We start from the raw sequence: 22,056 nt of genomic DNA on the forward strand, positions 1-22,056 counted from the left end.
CACAGAAAGCCACATGCTATCATATTTGCTTATATCTCAATCATAACCATTTTCTTATCAATGTGCATATATCTTTTTTTCTGTTATTTGTGCCAATGCATAGACAATTAACAAATTTGGGGAAAGGTCTTACATAAAACATTTGAAAAATATTAATTCAAGCATTTTAAAATGTTAAATGAGTACAAAGAAAATGTTTGTCATATATATGAAAAATGAATGGAAAAAGTTGATCATGTTTTTAGAAAATGCTAATCAACCATTTCAAAAATGTTAATCAAGTATTCGAAAAATGTTACTCAAGCATCTCAAAATGTTAAATATCTATAGATTTTTATTGTCATGTATACAAAAAAGGTATATATAAAAATACAATATGTATGAAAAAATGTTGATCATGTATTTAAAAAATATTAAACAATATATTGAAAAAATTTAAATCTGTAGAGAAAAAAATGTTTCTGATGTATACAAAAAATGTTGACAAAAGATATACAATGTGTATGAAAAAAATGATCATGAATTGTGAAATGTGAAACGTGTGTAAAAAATGTTAATTGTCTATGAATGTAAATAGACATTAAAAGCATATAAGCGAGATACCGCTCACAAATATGCACATACACTAACCCATATGAATGTATACACACACGCCCTAACTTTGTGAGCACCTCTTATAGACTGAGCCGGCACATCATGTTGAGATTCACGAGTCGCCACAGACTTGTTTTCTAGTTAACGGGAACTTCTTCTGATGGATTCATTTCACCACATGTAATCTAATCATCCGAGTTACGCTTAATTCGCGTGCGACAAATTCTTTGATTTGGTGTTTTGAACCGAGTCTCAGTCCCAGTCCCAGCGCATCCGTCCGGGGTCGCGTCGTGTCCATGTAGAAAACCTTTTGACGATTCCGGGCTCAGCACCGTCGTTCCCAAAGTACTCCCTCCGTTCCGAATTACTTGTCTTAGATTTGTCTAGGTAGGAATGTATCTAGCACTAAAATGAGTCTAGATACATCTGTATCTAGACAAATCCAAGACAATTAATTCGGAACGGAGGGAGTAGTTTCGTTCCGGGCTTCACCTGCACTGCACACGCCGCGTGAAAGCAGATCGACGTGACTCGCTAGCTCCACGACCCTACTCCCTGTAGGCCAGGACCGGCCGGTTACACACATCGTTCGAACTTTGAACCCTTCTCTTGTTGGACCGATACCGTGTACCACACGGACTGGCTGCTGATTGCGCCTTTTGTGTCCAGGTCCAGCGACTGTACAGAGGCTCCTTGCGCGTGCACACGGCACACGCCCCTCGGCTTGTACGCACTCTCCAGTCCTGTCACCGTTTGTACGCGGGTCATGCCAAGTCCACATGCTACATGTCCATCGTGCGTGCCCCTGGCCCAAGTTGGCTCTATACTATGCCCGCTTGCACTGCTCACTTCCCGGCAACGGCCAACCGCGCGCGCCGCCTTCCGGGCAACTTCCTCCGCCCTGCCGCGGCGCAGATCGACCGCACGTCCGGGGATGAGGTGACGGCACCAAGCCACGTACCCGCGCGGCACAACGCCAGGCGCTTTTTCCCTCCGCGGTTACTGTCCGCCCATGGACGGCAGCGGCGACGAAACTTCCAGGCAAAGCAAGCTGAAGTTCACCTGCGCCGCGTCGATGGGTCCAAACGAGGCGACGCCGCTGGTTATTGCGGCTGGCCACGTCACCCGTCAGCTACCGGGGTGGACAGAGAGCGCATATTCATGGCGGCCCCATGGTGGTGGTGGCCTTGCCCAGGACCAGATGGGAGGGAGAGGAGAGGAGACTAGGACCGGTCCGAGCGTGACGTGTCTCTTCCTTTCCTTCCTCGGTTCAAAGTCTCGCGCTTTTCTCCGGTCTCCAGTCAAACAAGCTCCGGATTTTTTTTTCATAATTCCCGTCCCGGCCATGGACAGTGCTTGCTTGGGTCCGCTGGCCCTATAATACCCTCCTCCTCCTCCCGCTGTCACCACCAAGGGAACTCATCATCATCAGTTCACCGCAAGAACGAATCCCCGCCAGCCACTAATCGGCCAGCTAGACTTGGTGTGCCGGGCATGGAGGGCGCGACGACGCTGGCGACGGAGCTGGACGGGCTGCTGGCCATGGCGAGGGAGCTGGAGGCGCGGGTGGACGGCGACCAGGGTGCGCCGGGCGCCGCCAGGGAGCTCTGCGCCGAGCTGGCCGCGTCCGTCCACCGGGCCGTGCGCCTCGCCGGGAGCGAAGGCAATGCCGGCGGCAGGGCGAGCGTGAACGGGCGGCTCAGGAGCGGCAGGAAGGCGGCGGCGGCGGCGAGGGCGCAGGTCAGGGTGGCGTCGATGCAGGACCTCGGGCCGCTCGACGACGGGCTCAGCTGGCGCAAGTACGGCCAGAAGGACATCCTGCCACGGCGCCGCCGACCCGCTGCTCTTCGACGTCGTCTACCACGGCGCGCACACCTGCGCCCAGGCCACCGCGCTCCTCGCCGGCACGGAGCAGCAGCCGCCTGCTCCCTTCGGCCAGGAGCAGCAGAGCTCGCCGGCTGCGGCGCCGGAAGGGATGCAGTGGCCGGAAGAGCCCTTCACGCCGCCCTCGTTCCCCTCCTCGCCGGCCGGCTGCTACACGCCGGGGAACTCCTGGTGCCAGCTTGCCGGCACCTACGGCTACGCTGCCGGCGGCGGCCTCGGGGCTGACATGGAGTTCGACGAGCTGTTCTGGAACATGTAGTTTCTCTAACCGGAGTTTCAGAAGACTGTAGGCGCCGCGTCCACTATCGTACTGTATTCCCACTAGTACTTAGATTCAGACTCGTGATCAGTGATCATTTATCGCAATGGAAGCTATATCTACAGTACATTGGCCACTGCAAGAACACCAAATTGATCTACAGAGACTCTGAACTGCAATAGCTCCATAACTCCAATATATTATGGATCAGCACATGCACAAAGCCAATCTGTGCAGTTTATTGCAGCAGCAGGGGCTTTATAAGCTAGTTGAGCAACAGAAATGTGCACTCACTACAGCACAATGTCATCACTAAATGCACCAGGAAAAGGTTCTCAGGGATTTACAAGCACCATTGGGGGGAACTGGTGAGAGTACCTAGACTGAACTCTTCTCCTTGCTGTCCTGAGGAGCTTCAGGGCTGCTCTGCTCTGCTTTGTCCAGGTTCCTCAAGGCTCCCCTCAGCCCCAGCACGATGAACAGATTGGTGAGTGTGAGGAGCGATTCCGCCGTCCCGTGCAGCAAGTCCACATTAGACAGCGAGGTCCCGTAATGAACTTTGGCTGAAAGAGGAGGGCACTGTACCGGTAAATACTTATTACATGGATCAAGGTGTGTAAGATTAAGATTCACTGAAAACTTATGATATGATGCAATTACCATATATCCCAGCAGGTACTGCGCCGGGGATAAAATGCCCGTGCAATGTGCATGAAACAAAAAGGGAAATAATTAATGACGTGAGATGAGGTAATTTTCTGCTAGCTAGCTAAATAGGGCAAGCTAAATAATTTAAAATAAAATAAAAGAGACCTATGTGTACAGCAGATGGACACATAAACACTCGTAGTATTTTGTTCAGACAGTTAAGTCCCAACCAAATGCCAAGGCTCACATTGATTGAGGAACGAATTGGTTTGTTTGTGCCACACACACAGTAACATTTTGATTGATTGTGCACTCTACTGATTTCAACTTCCCTTTTCCTTCCTACTTCGTTCTACAAAATCCAACCAGTAACACAATTCACAAAACAAATTTTCATTGGTCATTTTATGTCTTCTCCAACGACCTGAATTATACTGAAAATTGCTCCAAAAGAAACCGGCATCAATTTTTCTTCTCTACATGGTTGTGCTAGTCATTTGCCTTGGCTGTAGTTAAAAGAAGATGTTCGGCTTTGGGAAGATGCGAACATCATAAAAACTATTGGCCGGTTGCTTTGGAACAGTATATAGAAACCTGCACTCCTGCAGTGGTGCTCTCTTACCAAGTGTATGAATATTTTGTGTTTTAAGTTCATTCATTCCACAAACTTCATGTGTTTACACGCACATGAGCACACTATCACAGTCTCAGTTGCAACGTTTTGTCGACCTAGAACACATTTTGCAGATGTAAGCTGAGTGCCAGGGCATTTTGAGTTGTTCAAATATGTCTGACAGCCACATAATGCAGGTAAATTTTCTGCTCCCGCCATACCCTTCATATAATTACTGAGACAGTTCTTAGTTTCTCATGATAAAATCCATATGATTTTCTACACACAACGTGGTCTGTACTAACCAGATATGTAAAACTAAAATTGAGCTTCTGATAGTGGCCAAATTGCCCGGTAGCATTCACGTTCAGTTATCTAACCACTTTTACAATGTTTGCTGCTGCTCTGTTCTGGTAGTTGTACTGAGCACTGACAATGTTCACCACGAAACATACAAGTATTTCCGCTCCCCAACCACAACAACTACTCTAGATTGACACGTGAAAGCAGCGAGACGAAAAGGGAAGAGGAGGAGGAGGAGGACGCGTACTGGTGGCGCCGACGAAGGCGAGGAGGAAGTAGAAGCCGAAGAGCGTGAGCCCCGGCGCCGTCTTGGACCGGGTCATGAAGTAGAGGAACCCCAGGTAGGGGAACAGCGACACGGCGAACAGCTGCGACGCGATGCTCTGGGAGTCCACGCCGGGCGCCCACGGGTCCACGGGGAGCATCCCGCACCGCACCGCCGCGCTCCGTCCCCTCCTCCTCCTCGCCGCCGGCGCTCTCCGCTTGGGGAGAAGGACGCGCTCGAGGAGGTAGCTGCCACCGGGTCGCGCGGCGGGGAGCGGCCGCGCCGGCGCGCGGCAGGCAGCGGTGGCGGCCAGCATTTCGGCGCGGGGAAGGAAGGACGAGCTCCCTCCGTTTGGGTGGCTCACGTTGCTCTCTGGAGGATGACGCCCGGAAATGGGCTGGCCCATAAGCCCAGAGCTGGCCAAGTGGGCCATGCGCCGCATGCCAGCCCATGAGGACGCCTGCTCGGCCTGTCGCAGGCCTGGCCCGGCATGGTTATAAACGAGCCGTGCCTGGCTGCGAGGATAGGCCCACGTGCTGGCACGACATGTCTTTTTTTTAATTTGTTATATAGGCAAAAAAGCCCAAATAGCATAAAAAGCCCATTAGGCCAAAACATGTGGGCCAAACATGCCGCGGGCTGGATCGTTTACTAGAGGGGTCATGCCTAGGCCTAAGGGCGCGTCATGCGGGCCGGCACGCCACGACCCTGTTAGTAATCGTGGTGTGATGGGCCGTGCCGTGCCGGGCACGTTTAGCCTTGGGTGGGCCGTGCCGGCCCATCTGACCAGATTTGGTCACATGTCAGTATTATTTTTCAGTGTAAAAAAATAGATTTTTTTCTCCATTCAACACTTAAATCAGTGCTAGCACTGCCATGAAGTTCATTAATGACTTAAACTATATAATGCAGGAGTGAGTATAATTTTCTTTAAGTCAAACTTCACAAACTTTGATCAAGTTTGTGGAGAAAAATATCTATATCTGAAATATTAAATACATACCATTAGATAGATCATGCAATGTATTTTCATATTATGTATAAAAATAATTTTGTTTTAAAATTTGTTAAAAGTTCTCAATTTTTTCACTTTTACAAAGAATCTATATGCACTACGTTATGCAGATGGAGTATTTTTTTTATTTAGCTTATCATTGGAGGCTTACTTTAAGGACAATACAAACTTTTGAATACTATCGAAGCATCCCTGGCCTTTACCTATCGTTTCTCTACTCTTATAAAAAACCAAAGTTGATGATGATGGTGTGCCTGCCATCCCGCAATATAGGTCGTTCGATTTATATCTAACGGATAGGAATGAAACTATCACAATTTTGCAAAAAGATACCCACACACATCTTCACATTTGCAAATAAGGCCTTCCCTCGTTCATCCTTTTTTCCCACAAGATAAACTAGTCATACAAATGCATCTTGATGTTCCGTGCGACGCATGGGCATCTTGCTAGTACTTATGTAAACCTCTCTCTATCCTTTAACCCCAAATATATATACTAAACTTTTGGCGTACCTAGCCCTTCTCCTAAACTTTTGACGCACATGGCCGTCCCCTTACATTTTTAGAAACCTCTTGAAAGTGCAACTATCCCTAAGTGGTTTTGGTAATTCATAACAACATATAGCTCATTGAGCTAATGCTATTCCAAGACAATTATTTCAGGAAAGCTCAATGAATGGCATGGCAAGGATGATGAAAGTGGATCTCTCAAAATATCAAGGACAAAGGATTGGCTCAAGCTCAAAAGCTCAAGACTATTCATTTTACATTTTAGTGATCCAAGATCACATTGAGTCTATAGAAAAAGCCAATACTATCAAGGAGGGATGAGGTGTTGCTTAATGAGTCTCTTGCTTAATGTGCTTAGTGATATGCTCCAAATACCCTCGACTACTTTCCCACATCCTCATACACTACTAGAATCTGCAAATAGCCCTAGGGCTGAAATGGTTCCTTAGAGCCAAAAATGGCACCCTAGGGACATAAAGTTTACCTAGGGTCCGACTTGACAACCCAAGGGAGCGTATTGTTTCCTTAGGGCTTGCTAGCAGACCCGAGGGGTATTCATTGAGTGGGACCATACCAAAGTCATGTTGGCAACTTTCCCTAGGGCCTACAGATTAAACCCTTAGGAAATGGCTATACCTAGGGTAAATAAGTGCAACCCTAGGGACAAATAAAAGAGTCTACCGGCAGTCTTCCACTGCCACTAACACTATAATAATGTATCCCTAGGGCTTCTAGTCTTAACTCTAGAGAGATTTGCACACAATTAATTTTCCAATATACATATATATTTTAGCTAAAAGTTGTTTTCTAAATATTCCAACCAAAATTATATAATTTGAAATATATATAAAAGGGAAAAACACAAGTGGAAATAACATGGAATTGGGTGAAAATATAAGTTGATTGATCATTTTTTCGAAATATAAGCTGATCAATTTCTTTTTGTTCACACGCTTAATGGAATAAAAGATAAATATGGTAGTGAAATAGGTGAAAATAAGTGCATACTTTTTTTTTGATGATTAGGTATACAAAATATCGTACTAGTAATATTTTTTGTGTAGATGCTACTTCAGTAGTGCTAAAATTGAGTCGTACGCGCGCGGAGTTCATTGGGCGTGCCGTATTCTGCCCGCCAATTTTTTTCCCTTTTCACGCGAGCCCGTGCAAATTGGTTGTACGCGCGCATTCCTCCCCTGCAGGCGCGAACTTTTCCCCAAATCGCAAACCCGTGCCGGGAGCGCTGCTAAAATACCACCAAACCAGCAGCGGCGCCACTCATCCATTGCCAGGCCGCCCGTGCCATCCTCAAGCCATCACCGTTGCTGGCGGCCGCCGCCACCGCTGCAGACGCAGGGTGCCACCGCCACTGCTGCAAACCTTGTTCCCGCGGCAGCTGCTTCAGAAGCAGCTGTCGCCGTTGCTGGCAGACGCCTCCGCCACTGCAGGCAGACCTTGCTCCCACGGCAGCTGCTGCAGAAGAAGCCGTCGTCGTTGCTGGCGGACGCCGCGGCCGCTGCAGAAGGAGCCGTCGCCGTCGCTGGTGGACGCTGCGGCCGCTGCAGAAGCAGGGTTCCGCTGCCACTGCTGCAGGCCTTGCTCCTGCGGCAGCCGCCGCTGTCTTGTACCTTACAGATCTGCCGCCCTCAACATCTTCAGACGCAGGCGGGGGCCTCCGCCGCTGCGGTCCTCGACCGACCCTGCCGCCCTCGACCAAGACGTCCTGCAACCTCCACATCCGCATAGGGGCTTCAACTTCAGAACCAATGCTCGATTAGGTGAGCTCGCATGGCCTTCTTCCCTCGTGTTTCTATATGCGTCTGATCCATGCAGTTTTGGATCAATTATAAATTGTCTATCTATCTCGCTGATTAAACAAAGATGAAGATTTGACCTTTGCATTAGTTAATTATAAGGAGAAGTGAACCTATTAGTACATATAAAAATAGGCTAATTTGCTAGCATGTGCACAGTACTCCGGATTGGTAATTTTCTTAACATCTTTTTTTTGGGTGAAAAACCATTGCTTTAACCTTGTTTAATATAACAAAATGAAGTTTGTTGGTCCTTTGACGTCTGCACTGTGCTGCCAACTATTCTACCATGTCTCTAGAAGAATAGTATAGTTGGATGTACAGTGGGTGAAACGAACAACGGAAATATTCTGAAGAGCGGTTTGGTGTGAGCTGACCATGTTTCTGGCTGTTTCCCTGTGTTGAACTTAAAATTGTAACCCGGATAGTTATATTTTTCTCTAGTTGTTTTATGACCCGATGCACATTTTTCTACTATGCTATATACTTATGCCAACTCAGAAATGTGCAATTTTATTTATTTATTTTTCTGAACCTTACTAATGCATTTTATTTCAGTTTACAGGAGGACTTTTTGTGTTGATTAATTGGTAGTTACCAGGCGCAACCATGACAGATCGCTTTTTGGCCGTGCACTTGGCTATTGTTATGATTTGTTGTACTAGTGACTTATATATCATGCACGGTCAATATTCGAGGTTACTAATTGGACAATCCAGGTTACTAATTGGAAAATCCTATGTACATGTTGTGGGGTGTAGGTAATGAGTGGAGCTAGATGCCATCTTTTGTAAAGTGTGGTAATATTGTGTATGCTAGTGGATGTTGTCATGTGTAATGATGGTTGAAATATATAATTTACGTGCTTTTGTGTCTTCAGCTTTTTGGAGGTATTATCTACATTTATCATTGGTAGTTACATTTGTGCAAATCAAATATTAAGTTGTGTAATTCATTGCAATACTTATAAATACTGATTTTATAAGGTTGATAAACCCAACAGTTGGATGGACTAATGGTTCTTGAGTTTTTCCCTAGGGAGTGGAACTAACCCAAAGGATATCTACTTTACAAGTCAGCAGTCATGCCACATGTCAGTTGTTTCCCTAGGGTACAAAACCCAAGGGAAATTAAACAATGCCTAGGGTATTCTTTGAACACCCAAGGGAAACCAAGATTCCCCCACCAATTGATCCCTAGGGCAATTTCCCTAGGGTATACACTAGGGAAACCACTTTCCCTAGTGTTTTCGCCCTTTTGCTTAGGGTATATGGCCCTAGGGCTATTTGCAGATTCTAATAGTGATATGACCTAAACCTAAAGTCAAAATCGGTCACACCGATTCTTTCTATCCGGCGCCACCGAGTTCAAATGTCATAGCCACTGCCACAAACCCTAGGCAAATCGGTCTCACCGATAGGGATCTCGGTTTCACCGAGATGGGATTGTAATCTCTCTGTTTCCCTTCATAACGTTTCGGTCCAACCGAAGTGAGCGATCGATCCCACCGAGATTGCAATGTAAACTCTCTGTTTCCCTTCCGTAACATTTCGGTCTCGCCGAAAAGAGCGGATCGGTCCCACCGAGTTTACCTGACCAACTCTCTGGTTAGCTAATTACCAAAATCGGTCTCACCGAGTTTGTGTAATCAGTCTTACCGAGATTACGTTATGCCCTAACCCTAACCATATTGGTCCTACCGAGTTGCATTTCGGTCCCACCGAAAATCCTAACGGTCACTAGGTTTACTGAATCGGTCCGACCGAGTTTGTTGATTCGGTCCCACCGAGATTGGTAAATTATGTGTAACGGTTAGATTTTGTGTGGAGGCTATATATACCCCTCCACCTCCTCTTCATTCATGGAGAGAGCCATCAAAACAAACCTACACTTCCAACTTACCAGTTCTGAGAGAGAACCACCTACTCATGTGTTGAGGCCAAGATATTCCATTCCTACCATATGAATCTTGATCTCTAGCCTTCCCCAAGTTGCTTTCCACTCAAATCTTCTTTCCACCAGATCCAAATCCTATGAGAGAGAGTTGAGTGTTGGGGAGACTATCATTTGAAGCACAAGAGCAAGGAGTTCATCATCAACGCACCATTTGTTACTTCTTGGAGAGTGGTGTCTCCTAGATTGGCTTGTTGTCACTTGGGAGCCTCCGACAAGATTGTGGAGTTGAACCAAGGAGTTTGTAAGGGCAAGGAGATTGCCTACTTCGTGAAGGTCTACCGCTAGTGAGGCAAGTCCTTCATGGGCGACGGCCATGGTGGGATAGACAAGGTTGCTTCTTCGTGGACCCTTCTTGGGTGGAGCCCTCCGTGGACTCGCGCAGCCGTTACCCTTCGTGGGTTGAACTCTCCATCAACGTGGATGTACGATAGCACCACCTATCGGAACCACGACAAAAACATCCGTGTCTCCAACTGCGTTTGAATCCTCCAACCCCTCCCCTTACTTTCTTGCAAGTTGCATGCTTTAATTTCCGCTGCTATATACTCTTTGCATGCTTGCTTGAATTGTGTGATGATTGCTTGACTTGTCCAAAGATTGCTAAAATCTGCCAAACTAAAATTGGGAAAAGGTTAAGTTCTTAATTGGTCAAGTAGTCTAATCACCCCCCTCTAGACATACTTCAAGGTCCTACAAGTGGTATTAGAGCTTTGGTCTCCATTTGCTTTGATTTCCATAGCTTTTGGTGGTCATAGCCTTGGTTTCACAACCTAGGAGAGTATGGCGTCTAGCGAGGGAAATTATCACCGTAGAGGTCCTTACTTTGATGGTACTAATTTTGCTAGTTGGAGGCATAAGATGAAAATGCATATTCTCGGACATAACCCCGTCGTTTGGGCTATTGTTTGTATTGGCTTGCAAGGTGAATTCTTTGATGGGAGAGAGCCGAACCGTGAAGCTAATCCGGATGAATTGAAGATGCTGCAATACAACGCTCAAGCTTGTGATATCCTCTTCAGTGGCTTGTGCCCTGAAGAATTCAACAAAATCAGCCGTCTTGAGAATGCAAAGGAAATTTGGGACACTTTGATTGATATGCATGAAGGTACCGACTCCGTCAAGGAATCCAAGTTGGATGTGCTCCAAAGTCAGCTTGACAAGTTCAAAATGAAGGATGGTGAAGGTGTCGCTGAAATGTACTCTAGGCTTGCTCTTATCACAAATGATATTGCCGGCTTAGGGAGTGAAGAGATGACTGACAGATTCATCATCAAGAAGATCCTAAGAGCATTGGATGGAAAATATGATACCATGTGCACATTGATTCAAATGATGCCCAATTACAAGAATCTCAAGCCAACGGAGGTCATTGGTAGAACTATTGCTCATGAGATGTCACTCAAGGATAAGGAGGAACTTCACAACAAGTCAAGTGGTGCTTACAAAGCCTCATGTGAAGCCCCCACATCATCAAGTGAGAAACAAACCTTCAATGAAGAATTGAGCTTAATGGTGAAGAATTTCAACAAATTCTACAAGAGTAGAAGCAAAGAAAGAAGCTCTAAGTCAAGGTCCTACAATGACAAAAGATCTTCCAGTCGAGAGCGCAATTGCTACAATTGTGGGAGACCTGGACACTATTCCAATGAGTGTACGGCACCCTACAAAAGAAGAGAAGATTCTCCTAAAAGAAGAAGTAGAAGAGAAGAATCACCACCAAGAGAGAGGAGGAGTAGAGATGATCGTTATGAACGAAGACCCTCATGGAGAATCAAGGATTCGGAAAGGAAGGACAAGTCATCAAGGAGCTACACAAAACGAAGACATCAAGCTCATGTTGGTGAATGGGTATCCGGTTCCGACTCTGAACATCACTCCGAGAGAAGCTATCACTCCGACTCCAAACATACTCAAGATGAAGGTGTTGTCGGTCTAGCACTGGTGTCAACCAACTCCTACGACATATTTGACTCACCAAATGAAGGAATTGGAAGATGCTTCATGGCTAAAGGCCCTAAGGTAACTCATCCCGAGTATGTTGATTTCAATAGTGATGGAGATGACTTGCTAGGTGATGATGATTTACTTATTTACAACTCTAGTGATGAATACTATGATGAAATGTCAATTAATCATGCTAAACAAGATAAAACGAATGACAATGATAAGGAGAAGATTGAGCTTCTAACTAAAGAACTAAACACTCTTAAGTTAGCTCATGAAACTATCTTCGAAAATCATCGAGAACTTTTAAGGGCTCATGAGAAGTTACGCTTTGAAAAGCTCAATCTTGAGCAAGAGCATGAGTTCTTAAAGGCAATCAATGATGATCTTCGCAAGAAAAGTTCTTCTTATATTGCCAAGCGTTTACTCTTATCTACTTACATGCCACAAGTCAAGTCTAGTAACAAGAACAAGAAAGATTCTTCATCTAGTAGTAACAATAACAATGCTAAATCCAATATTGTTGCTTCTAGTAGTTCTCTTGATTCCACTAATGATTCTCTTAGCCAAGTTGCACTTGAGCAAAAAAATAGCTTATTGAAGGGAATTATAGAGAAAGGTGTATACGAGAGCCTTGCCGGGAGTAAGCAATTCGAGGAAATTGTACGCAAGCAAGGAAGGCACCGGAAGAATCAAGGTGTTGGTTTTGAACGAAAGTTCAATGCCAATGGAGTTGAGTGGGAAGAAGACCAATACCCCAAGATGAAGTTTGTTCCTCAACAAGAAAAGTATGATCCTACTTCTTTCAAGGGAACACAAGCACAAGCTAATCTTCCACCACAAGACCACAAGAACAAAGGCAAGGACAAGCTTCAAGAGGAGATTGATGCATTTGAAGAAGCACCTAAGGCCTTGGTCAAGTGGGTTCCCAAGACTACGTCAAGTTCTACTTCATCAAGCACAACTACTACACCAAGGATTCCCATCAAGATGATGTGGATCCCGAAGAAGAAGAACTAGAGAGTTCTTGAGGGTGACTCCGCCAACACTCTTCACTCATATCATTATGGCAAGGACAAGTGCAATCAACTTCCACATCTTGCACTAGTTCAAGGAGTCATAAACCCTCATGTTGGTAAGGCAAGGGACAAGGTAACCTAATGTTTTCATGGACATCATATTGTGTGTGCATCACTCTATGTCTATGGATATTCTTGTTTGTTCCTTGTGGGACTAACCCGTGTAGGTATTGAAAGTGCAACTCACTCCAAAGGATTGCTCCAAAAGATCTACATCAACCTTGAGCATCCACATCTTCAACACCTACATGAAGTCATCATCGACAAAAACCAAGGTTAGTTCATCCCTCTAAGGGGGATCTCACATCTAGGGGGAGCTTAACTCTAAAGAATTGAGTCAAAGCAACTCTAATGGTGTGAACACATCAATGCATTATGTAAAAGTGGTAACCCCACTTGAGCTTAAACGATGAGTATGACATATGATCAAATGTTCTCATTTGACTCCTAAGTCAATATACTCATATATAGATGACCTAGTAATCGCCAATTGTTTGATAGATGCTAGAATTGGTTGTGCATGCTTTGCCATATATTTCATTTGTCATTTTATTGTGTGAGCATGTTGGTTGCATATTTTACTCATTCGAGGACATCCACTTGTTGTTTTGATTGATTGGTTTCTTTTTCTTTGGCCAAGTGGATGGACAAGAATGCCTAAGAACCTTCTCTAGCTATCTATGCTTTTCTCGTCTCAAACTCTATTCATGCTACACCACAAAATTTGATCAAGTCAGATTCGAACCACTCTGTGTGAGGAGCACTCGGAGTCCCCGATTCGTCATAGACTTAAACTTCCAAAACTTCTTTGTGATTTTCGGTCTGACCGATTCCTCCATTTCGGTCCTATCGAGATCACTAAGTCGATCTAGGTTTTCAATCTCGGTGCAACCGATTTGAACTTTTCGGTCACACCGAGTTGCTGTAACTGTTAACAGTTATGCATCTCGGTGCCACCGAGTTGTTCCACTCGGTCACACCGACAGTGTCGGGCTATATATATACTCACGGGCAAAATTTGGAAAACTTTCTCCGAAACTCTTTGCCCGCGCATAGCTCGCACTGCCTACTAGGTCTACGGATCGTCGACTTCATCGCCAGCCGCCTCCTGTCGCTGGTCTCCGCCGCCGTCAACGGATTTCTTCTCCGCCATTGCCGCCGTAGCGAGTTCACCGCCGAACTAGGGTATGAACTCGATCACAGTGCTATCCTCATCTGATTCTCAGCACATTGTGTTCGTAATGCATCTTGCCACGATTGAAACACTCCTATCCAGTCAATGCGATCCTTAGAATAGATGTGATTCGAAAATTTAGGGTTAGGTTTCCGCCGAAACCATCTCGGACCCACCGAGTTGAAAAACTCGGTCCCACCGATTTGGCTAACGCCATTGCACTAGTAAGTCTCGGTCTGACTGAGAATTACAAATCGGTGTGACCGATTTTAGAACTTTGTGAAACCCTAGCAGTCTTTGTGCCACCGAACTATGACTCGGTCTGACCGAGTTCACTAGTTTAGGTTCCAAAACTGCTTCGGTATCACCGAGTTTAAAAATCAGTAGATCCGAAATGCTTTCTGTGGAAACTAAAACTAAGTTTTTTGAATCATTCTTTTGCAAAAATCTCTGCATTTTGTGATGCTCATCCATTCTATCTCATCTATAACTATTCACAGGGACAACAGTCAGTGATTGGCAACATGTCAGACCAAAGTGATAGTCAGAACAAGTCAGCAGAGCAGATACACATGTGAAAGCACAAGTGCTCCCTAGGTGGTTTTGGTAATTAATGTCAACATATCTCTAGTTGGACTAACACTTTTCTCTAGTATATTTCAGACAAGTTCAACAGTGGAGTGGCATGGACTAAAGGATGTGGGAACTCCTTAAAGATGCTCAGGACAAAGGATTGGCTAAAGCTTCAAGCTCAAGACTCTTCATTTTATATTTCACTGATCCAAGACCACATTGAGTCTATAGGAAAAGCCAATACTATCAAGGAGCGATGATGTGTTGCTTAATGAGCCTCTTGCTTCATGTGCTTAGTGATATGCTCCAAAACCCTCAACTACTTTCTCACATCCACATTTGTCCTAAACCTAAAGTCAAACTCGGCCCCACCGATTCCGGCGCCACCGAGTTTGGATGTCTTAGCCACTGCCACAAACCCTAAGCAAATCGGTCTCACCGATAGGGATCTCGGTCTCACCGAGATGGGATTGTAATCTCTCTGTGTATGTCCATTATCAAAATCGGTCTCACCGAGTTTGAGCAATCGGTACTACCGAGATTACAATGCAAACTTCCTAGTTGACTCATTACCAAAATCGGTCCCACCAAGTTTGATAATCGGTCCCACCGAGTTTGCCTGACCAACTCTCTGGTCAGCTAATTACCAAAATCGGTCCTACCGAGTTTGTGTAATCGGTCTCACCGAGATTATGTTAAGCCCTAACCCTAACCATATCGGTCCTACCGAGTTGCACTTCGGTCCCACCGAAAATCCTAACAGTCACTAAATTTGCTAAATCAGTCCGACCGAGTTTCTCAATTCGGTCCCATCGAGTTTGGCAAATTGTGTGTAACGGTTAGATTTTGTGTGGAGGCTATATATACCCCTCCACCTCCTCTTCATTCGTTGAGAGAGCCATCAGACTAAACCTACACTTCCAACTTACTATTTCTGAGAGAGAACTACCTACTCATGTGTTGATGCCAAGATATTCCATTCCTACCATATGAATCTTGATCTCTAGCCTTCCCAAGTTGCTTTCCACTCAAATCCTCTTTCCACCAGATCCAAATCCTATGAGAGAGAGTTGAGTGTTGGGGAGACTATCATTTGAAGCACGAGAGCAAGGAGTTCATCATCAACGCACCATTTGTTACTTCTTAGAGAGTGGTGTCTCCTAGATTGGCTAGGTGTCACTTGGGAGCCTCCGACAAGATTGTGGAGTTGAACCAAGGAGTTTGTAAGGGCAAGGAGATCGCCTACTTCGTGAAGATCTACCGCTAGTGAGGCAAGTCCTTCGTGGGCGACGGCCATGGTGGGATAGACAAGGTTGCTTCTTCGTGGACCCTTCTTGGGTGGAGCCCTCCGTGGACTCGCGCAACCATTACCCTTCATGGGTTGAAGTCTCCATCAACGTGGATGTACGATAGCACCACCTATCGGAACCACGCCAAAAACATCCGTGTCTCCAATTGCGTTTGAATCCTCCAAAACCCTTCCCTTTACATTCTTGCAAGTTGCATGCTTTACTTTCCGCTGCTCATATACTCTTTGCATGCTTGCTTGCTATGTGTTGTGAATGTTAAACTTGTGCCTAAACTCCACTTAAACTTAAAAGGGCTAAAATCTGCAACTTTGGTACTTAGTGTCTAATCACCCCCCCCCTCTAGACACCTCTTCTCAAGGTCCTACAAGTGGTTTCAGAGCATTGGTCTCCATTGCCTTGGTTTAATCACCATTGGAGGAAGATGGATGAGTCTACTTTGGGGAGTCTTAGACATAGAGTGCCTATTCTTGATGGAGAGTATTTCCATGAGTGAAAAAATGAGATGTTTGTAATTTTCAATCAATATCATTTGAACAAGTACATTGCTAGTCCTTGTGCACCTTGTGTTGATCCTATGCATCCTACCCTTGATGAGTCTATTGACATGATTAGAAATGTTAGAACTGTTAATCTTATCACTAGAGGCTTGCCTAGAAACTTGATTATAAAACTGCCTACTCTTGAGTGTGCCTACACTATATGGAAATTTCTTGAGGAACGATTTCCTGATTATTCTTTGAAAAATCTTGATGAAATTCTTCATAAGTCTATTGCCTTGAGTAAGATGAATTCTAGTGATCCTATGTTTGGTGATCGTCTATTTGAGCTCACAAACCTCATGCGTGCCAAAGGAAATGTTGGTATTATTAGTGATATTATTTCCGAAGCTATAAAAATTCATAGACAAGATCATTGTCAAACTCACTCTAACGAATCACCCTCTCTAGGATTTGATCCACCACATGACGATGTTGAACATGGATACTATGACGAGGATGGTGAAAGTGACTTCGATCTTGATGATGCAATGAGACACTTTGGTCTTATGGCAAATCTTCGGGGATATATGTCAGGAGGAAAGGAATGGGTTCTTGATAGTGGATGTACCGATCACATGACCAGAGATTAAGACATGTTTCGTGAGCTTGCTGATAATGATAGTCCTCGAAAGTATGTCAATTTCGGTGACAACTCAAAGGGTAAGGTGGTTGGCCTCGGTAAGGTGGCCATCTCACATGATAGCTCCATACAAAATGTCATGCTCGTTGAATCTCTTGGATACAACTTACTTTCAGTATCTAGACTTGCTGATTTCAGTTTCAATGTCCTATTTACAGAAGTTGATTGCCAAGTGTTTCGTCGAGACAATCATAAAATGGTCTTTACCGGTATACGTAGAGGTGGTCTTTACATTGTTGATTTCACTAAAAAGGCTCAACCTAAAACTTGCTTCATTGCTAAATCCTCAAAAGGTTGGTTATGGCATAGACGACTAGGTCACGTTGGCATGAGAAACCTTGACAAGCTTATTAAAGGAAATCATATCCTTGGAGTTAATGATGTCATATTTGATAAGGATAGACTTTGCAGTGCTTGTCAAGCAGGTAAACAGGTTGGAGGAAGGCATCCCGTGAAGAACATCATGACCACAAGGAGGCCACTCGAGCTACTTCACATGGATCTCTTTGGTCCCAACTCTTACAAGAGTCTCGGTGGAAATTATTTTGGTCTAGTTATAGTTGATGATTTTTCAAGATTTACGTGGGTGTTCTTTCTCGATGATAAATCACAGGTTCAGAAGATGTTCAAAAACTTCGCTAGGAAGGCCCAAAATCAATTTGATGTGAAGATCAAGAAGGTTCGCAGCGACAACGGAATGGAGTTCAAGAACGCAAATGTGGACACCTTTCTTGACAAAGAAGGGATTTCACACGAGTTCTCGGCTACGTACACACCTCAACAAAATGGAGTTGTTGAGAGGAAGAACCAGACGCTCATCGAAATGGGGAGAATGATGCTTGATGAGTACAAGACGCCGAAGCACTTTTGGGCAGAAGTGGTTGAGACAGCCTGTCATGCAACAAATCGCTTGTATCTTCACAAGCTACTCGGCAAGACGGCATACGAGCTCCTCACCGGTAACAAACCCCAAGTTGGATACTTTCGAGTATTCGGCTCAAAGTGCTACATTCTTGATAAGCATCGTCGTTCTAAATTTGCTCCTAAGTCTCATGAAGGTTTCCTACTAGGTTATGGCTCAAACTCTCACACATACCGTGTCTACAACAATTTCACCCAAAAGGTTGAAGAGACGGTAGATGTGAAGTTTGATGAATCTAACAGCTCACAAGTAGAGCAATTGCCAATTGATGTAGGAGACAAAGATCCTTCGGAAGCAATCCAAGACTTGTCTATTGGCAAGGTCCGTCCAACGGAGGTGAAGGAGAGTACCTCGTCTGTCCAAGTGGAAGCTTCTACTTCACGACAAGGTGAACCAAGAGTTGACACGGAAGCATCCACAAGTGGGACACACCAAGATGAAGAAAACGAGGAAGTGCATCAAGATGAACGTTAAGAACCTCCTTCTCCACCACGACAAGAGAACGCCAACGCCAACAATGAAGAAGGCCAAGAAGAACAAGATGAAGAAGATGTTCAACGAAGATCCAAGCAAAAGCTTTCACGAGTTCGAGCAAGAATTGCTAAAGACCATCCCGTCGAACAAATCTACAATAATATTCAAACCGGGAGAATCACTCGCTCTAAAACTCGTTTAGCTAACTTTTGTGAAAACTATTGTTTCATCTCTAGCATTGAACCTATGAAGGTCGAAGAAGCATTGGAAGATCCGGATTGGATAAACGCTATGCATGAAGAGCTACACAACTTTGAGAGAAACCAAGTTTGGACATTGGTTGAGAAGCCCGACGACAACCACAACATCATCGGTACCAAATGGGTGTTTTGTTGGGGAACCTAGCAAAAATTCAAAATTTTCCTATGAGTCACCAAGATCTATCTATGGAGAAACTAGCAATGAGAGAGAGGGGAGTGCATCTACATACCCTTGTAGATCGCTAAGCGGAAGCGTTACAAGAACACGGATGAGGGAGTCGTACTCGCGGCGATTCAAATCGCGGAAGATCCGATCTAACGTCGAACAGACGGCGCCTCCGCGTTCAACACACGTACAGCCCGGGGATGTCTTCTCCTTCTTGATCCAGCAAGGGGAGAGGGTAAGTTGAGGGAGAGCTCCGGCAGCACGACGGCATGGTGGTGGAGCTTGCAGTTCTCCGGCAGGGCTTCGCCAAGCACTACCGAGGAGGAGGTGGAGTTAGAGAGGGGGAGGGCTGTGCCAGGGGCAAGTCTGAAGCTCCAATGTGCCTCTCCATTATATATAGGGGTGGAGGGGGCTGGTTTCTTGCCCTCCAAGTCCATTGGGGCGTTGGCAAAGGTGGGAGGAAAGAAATCCCATCATTTCCTTCCCCACCGATTGTTATCCCCCCTTTTTAGGGATCTTGATCTTATCCCTTCGGGATATGATCTTATTCCTTCTAAGGGGGGATCTTGGTGCGCCTTGACCAAGGGTGTGGGGCCTTTCCCCCACTACCCACGTTCATGTGGGTCCCCCCATGCTGGTGGGCCCCACTCCGGAACCTTCTAGAACCTTCCCGGTACAATACCGAAAAATTCCGAACATTTTCCGGTGGCCAAAATAGGACTTCCCATATATAAATCTTTACCTCCGGACCATTCCGGAACTCCTCGTGACGTCTGGGATCTCATCTAGGACTCCGAAAAACATTCGGTAACTGCACACCAATTCCCATAACAACTCTAGCATCACCAAACCTTAAGTGTGTAGACCCTACGGGTTCGGGAATCATGCAGACATGACCGAGACAGCTCTCTGGCCAATAACCAACAGTGGGATCTGGATACCCATGTTGGCTCCCAGATGTTCCACGATGATCTCATCGGATGAACCATGATATCAAGGATTCAAGCAATCCCGTATACAATTCCCTTTGTCTAGCGGTATTGTACTTGCCCGAGATTCGATCGTCGGTATGTCGATACCTTGTTCAATATCGTTACCGGCAAGTCTCTTTACTCGTTTTGTAACACATCATCCCGTGATCAACCCCTTGTTCACATTGTGCACATTATGATGATGTCCTACCGAGTGGGCCCAGAGATACCTTTTCGTCAACCGGGGTGACAAATCCCAGTCTTGATTCATGCCAACCCAATAGACACTTTCGGAGATACCTGTAGTGCACCTTTATAGCCACCCAGTTACGTTGTGACGTTTGGTACACCCAAAGCATTCCTACGGTATCCGGGAGTTGCACAATCTCATGGTCTAAGGAAATGATACTTGACATTAGAAAAGCTTTAGCATACGAACTACACGATCTTTGTGTTAGGCTTAGGATTGGGTCTTGTTCCCGTTATCAACGACATCCAATGTCCATGGTCAGGAAACCGTAACCATCTATTGATCAACGAGCTAGTCATCTAGAGGCTTACTAGGGACTTGGTGTTGTCTATGTACCCACACATGTATCTGAGTTTCCTATCAATACAATTATAGCATGTATAATAAACGATTATCATGAACAAGGAAATATAATGATAATAACTAATTTATTATTGCCTCTAGGGCATATTTCCATCATGTTTCACAACAAGCAAGATGAAGATGGAAAAGTAGTTCGCAACAAAGCACGTCTCGTTGCCCAAGGCTACACACAAGTCGAAGGTATGGACTATGGTGAGACTTACACCCCCGTTGCTAGACTTGAGTCCATTCGCATCTTACTTGTCTATGCTAATCACCATGATATCACCTTGTACCAAATGGACATTAAAAGTGCTTTTCTAAATGGTGAAATAGAGGAGGAAGTTTATGTTAAACAACCTCCCGGCTTTGTCAATCCCAAGAAACCCAATCATGTTTACAAACTTCACAAAGCTCTTTATGGTCTTAAACAAGCTCCTAGAGCATGGTATAAATGCTTGACCAAGTTCCTTATTGAAAAAGGCTTTGAAATTGGGAAAATTGATTCTACTCTCTTTACTAAAAGGGTTAATGGTGAACTATTTGTGTGCCAAATCTATGTTGATGCTATTATATTTGGTTCAACTAACCCTCATTTTAGTGGAAAGTTTGGGAAGCTAATGTCGGAGAAATTTGAGATGTCAATGATGAGTGAACTCAAATTCTTTCTTGGGTTGCAAATCAAGCAAACTAAGGAAGGTATTTTTGTCTCTCAAATGAAGTACACTAAGGACTTATTCAAGAAGTTCAATATGCAAGAATGCAAAGGTATGTCTACACCCATGCCTACTAGTGGACATCTTGATTTGACCAAAGATGGTGAATTGGTTGATCAAAAGGTTTATCGCTCTATGATTGGTTCATTGTTATATCTATGTGCTTCACGTCCCAATATTATGCTAAGTGTGTGCATGTGTGCACGATATCAAGCTGCTCCTAAAGAATGTCATCTTAAGGCTGTGAAAAGGATAGTGAGATACTTAATCCATACACCAAATTTTGGCATTTGGTATCCTAAGAGGGCCTCTTTCGATCTTGTTGGCTACTCTGACTCAGACTATGCCAGAGACAAGGTTGATAGAAAGTCCACTTTGGGTACTTGTCAATTTTTTGGTAGATCTCTTGTGTCTTGGTCCTCCAAGAAACAAAACTCGGTATCCTTATCCACCGCCGAAGCGAATTACATTGCCGCTGGTTCATGTTGTGCTCAATTACTTTGGATGACTCAAACTCTTAATGATTATGGGATATATGTGAAACATGCTCCATTGCTTTGTGACAATGAAAGTGCTATCAAAATTGGCCATAATCCTGTGCAACACTCTCGAACTAAGCATATTGAAGTTCATCATCATTTCATTCGAGATCATGTTGCTAAGGGTGACATTGATCTTAAGCATGTTCGCACCGAAAAGCAATTAGCGGATATATTCACTAAACCTCTTGATGAGAAAGTTTTTTGCAGGTTGAGAGGAGAATTTAACATCATTGATGCTTCAAACTTGGAGTAGAAACTCCATTGGATACATGCAAGACATGAGCTTATGAC

At 44.8% G+C, this 22,056-nt stretch overlaps 1 protein-coding gene and 1 pseudogene across 2 annotated transcripts; one reads left to right on the forward strand and one right to left on the reverse strand.

Moving 5' to 3' along the window:
* The first annotated feature begins 1,823 nt into the window (after positions 1 to 1,823).
* LOC119349640 lies at positions 1,824 to 2,864 on the forward strand (annotated as a pseudogene).
* Positions 2,865 to 2,911: 47 nt separating this feature from the next.
* LOC119349641 lies at positions 2,912 to 4,924 on the reverse strand. Of its 2 annotated transcripts, XM_037617717.1 has the most exons (3): positions 4,549 to 4,921; positions 3,398 to 3,415; positions 2,912 to 3,300 (listed from the first exon to the last, which is right to left on the reverse strand). In XM_037617717.1, exons 1-3 carry the CDS (start codon positions 4,880 to 4,882, stop codon positions 3,116 to 3,118), a joined length of 537 nt encoding a protein of 178 aa, XP_037473614.1. In that variant the 5' UTR covers positions 4,883 to 4,921; the 3' UTR covers positions 2,912 to 3,115. The 2 variants fall into 2 exon arrangements, with proteins under 2 accessions (XP_037473614.1, XP_037473615.1); XM_037617718.1 differs by lacking the exon at positions 3,398 to 3,415 and having other exon boundaries at positions 4,549 to 4,924.
* Between the last annotated feature and the right edge of the window lie 17,132 nt (positions 4,925 to 22,056).

Source organism: Triticum dicoccoides, chromosome 1B (assembly GCF_002162155.2).
Source record: "Triticum dicoccoides isolate Atlit2015 ecotype Zavitan chromosome 1B, WEW_v2.0, whole genome shotgun sequence".
Lineage (NCBI taxonomy): Eukaryota > Viridiplantae > Streptophyta > Magnoliopsida > Poales > Poaceae > Triticum > Triticum dicoccoides.

Bases quoted from the DNA above. Each gene is read 5' to 3' on its own strand.
- LOC119349641 (XM_037617717.1), bottom strand. From the start codon at position 4,882: ATGCTGGCCGCCACCGCTGCCTGCCGCGCGCCGGCGCGGCCGCTCCCC.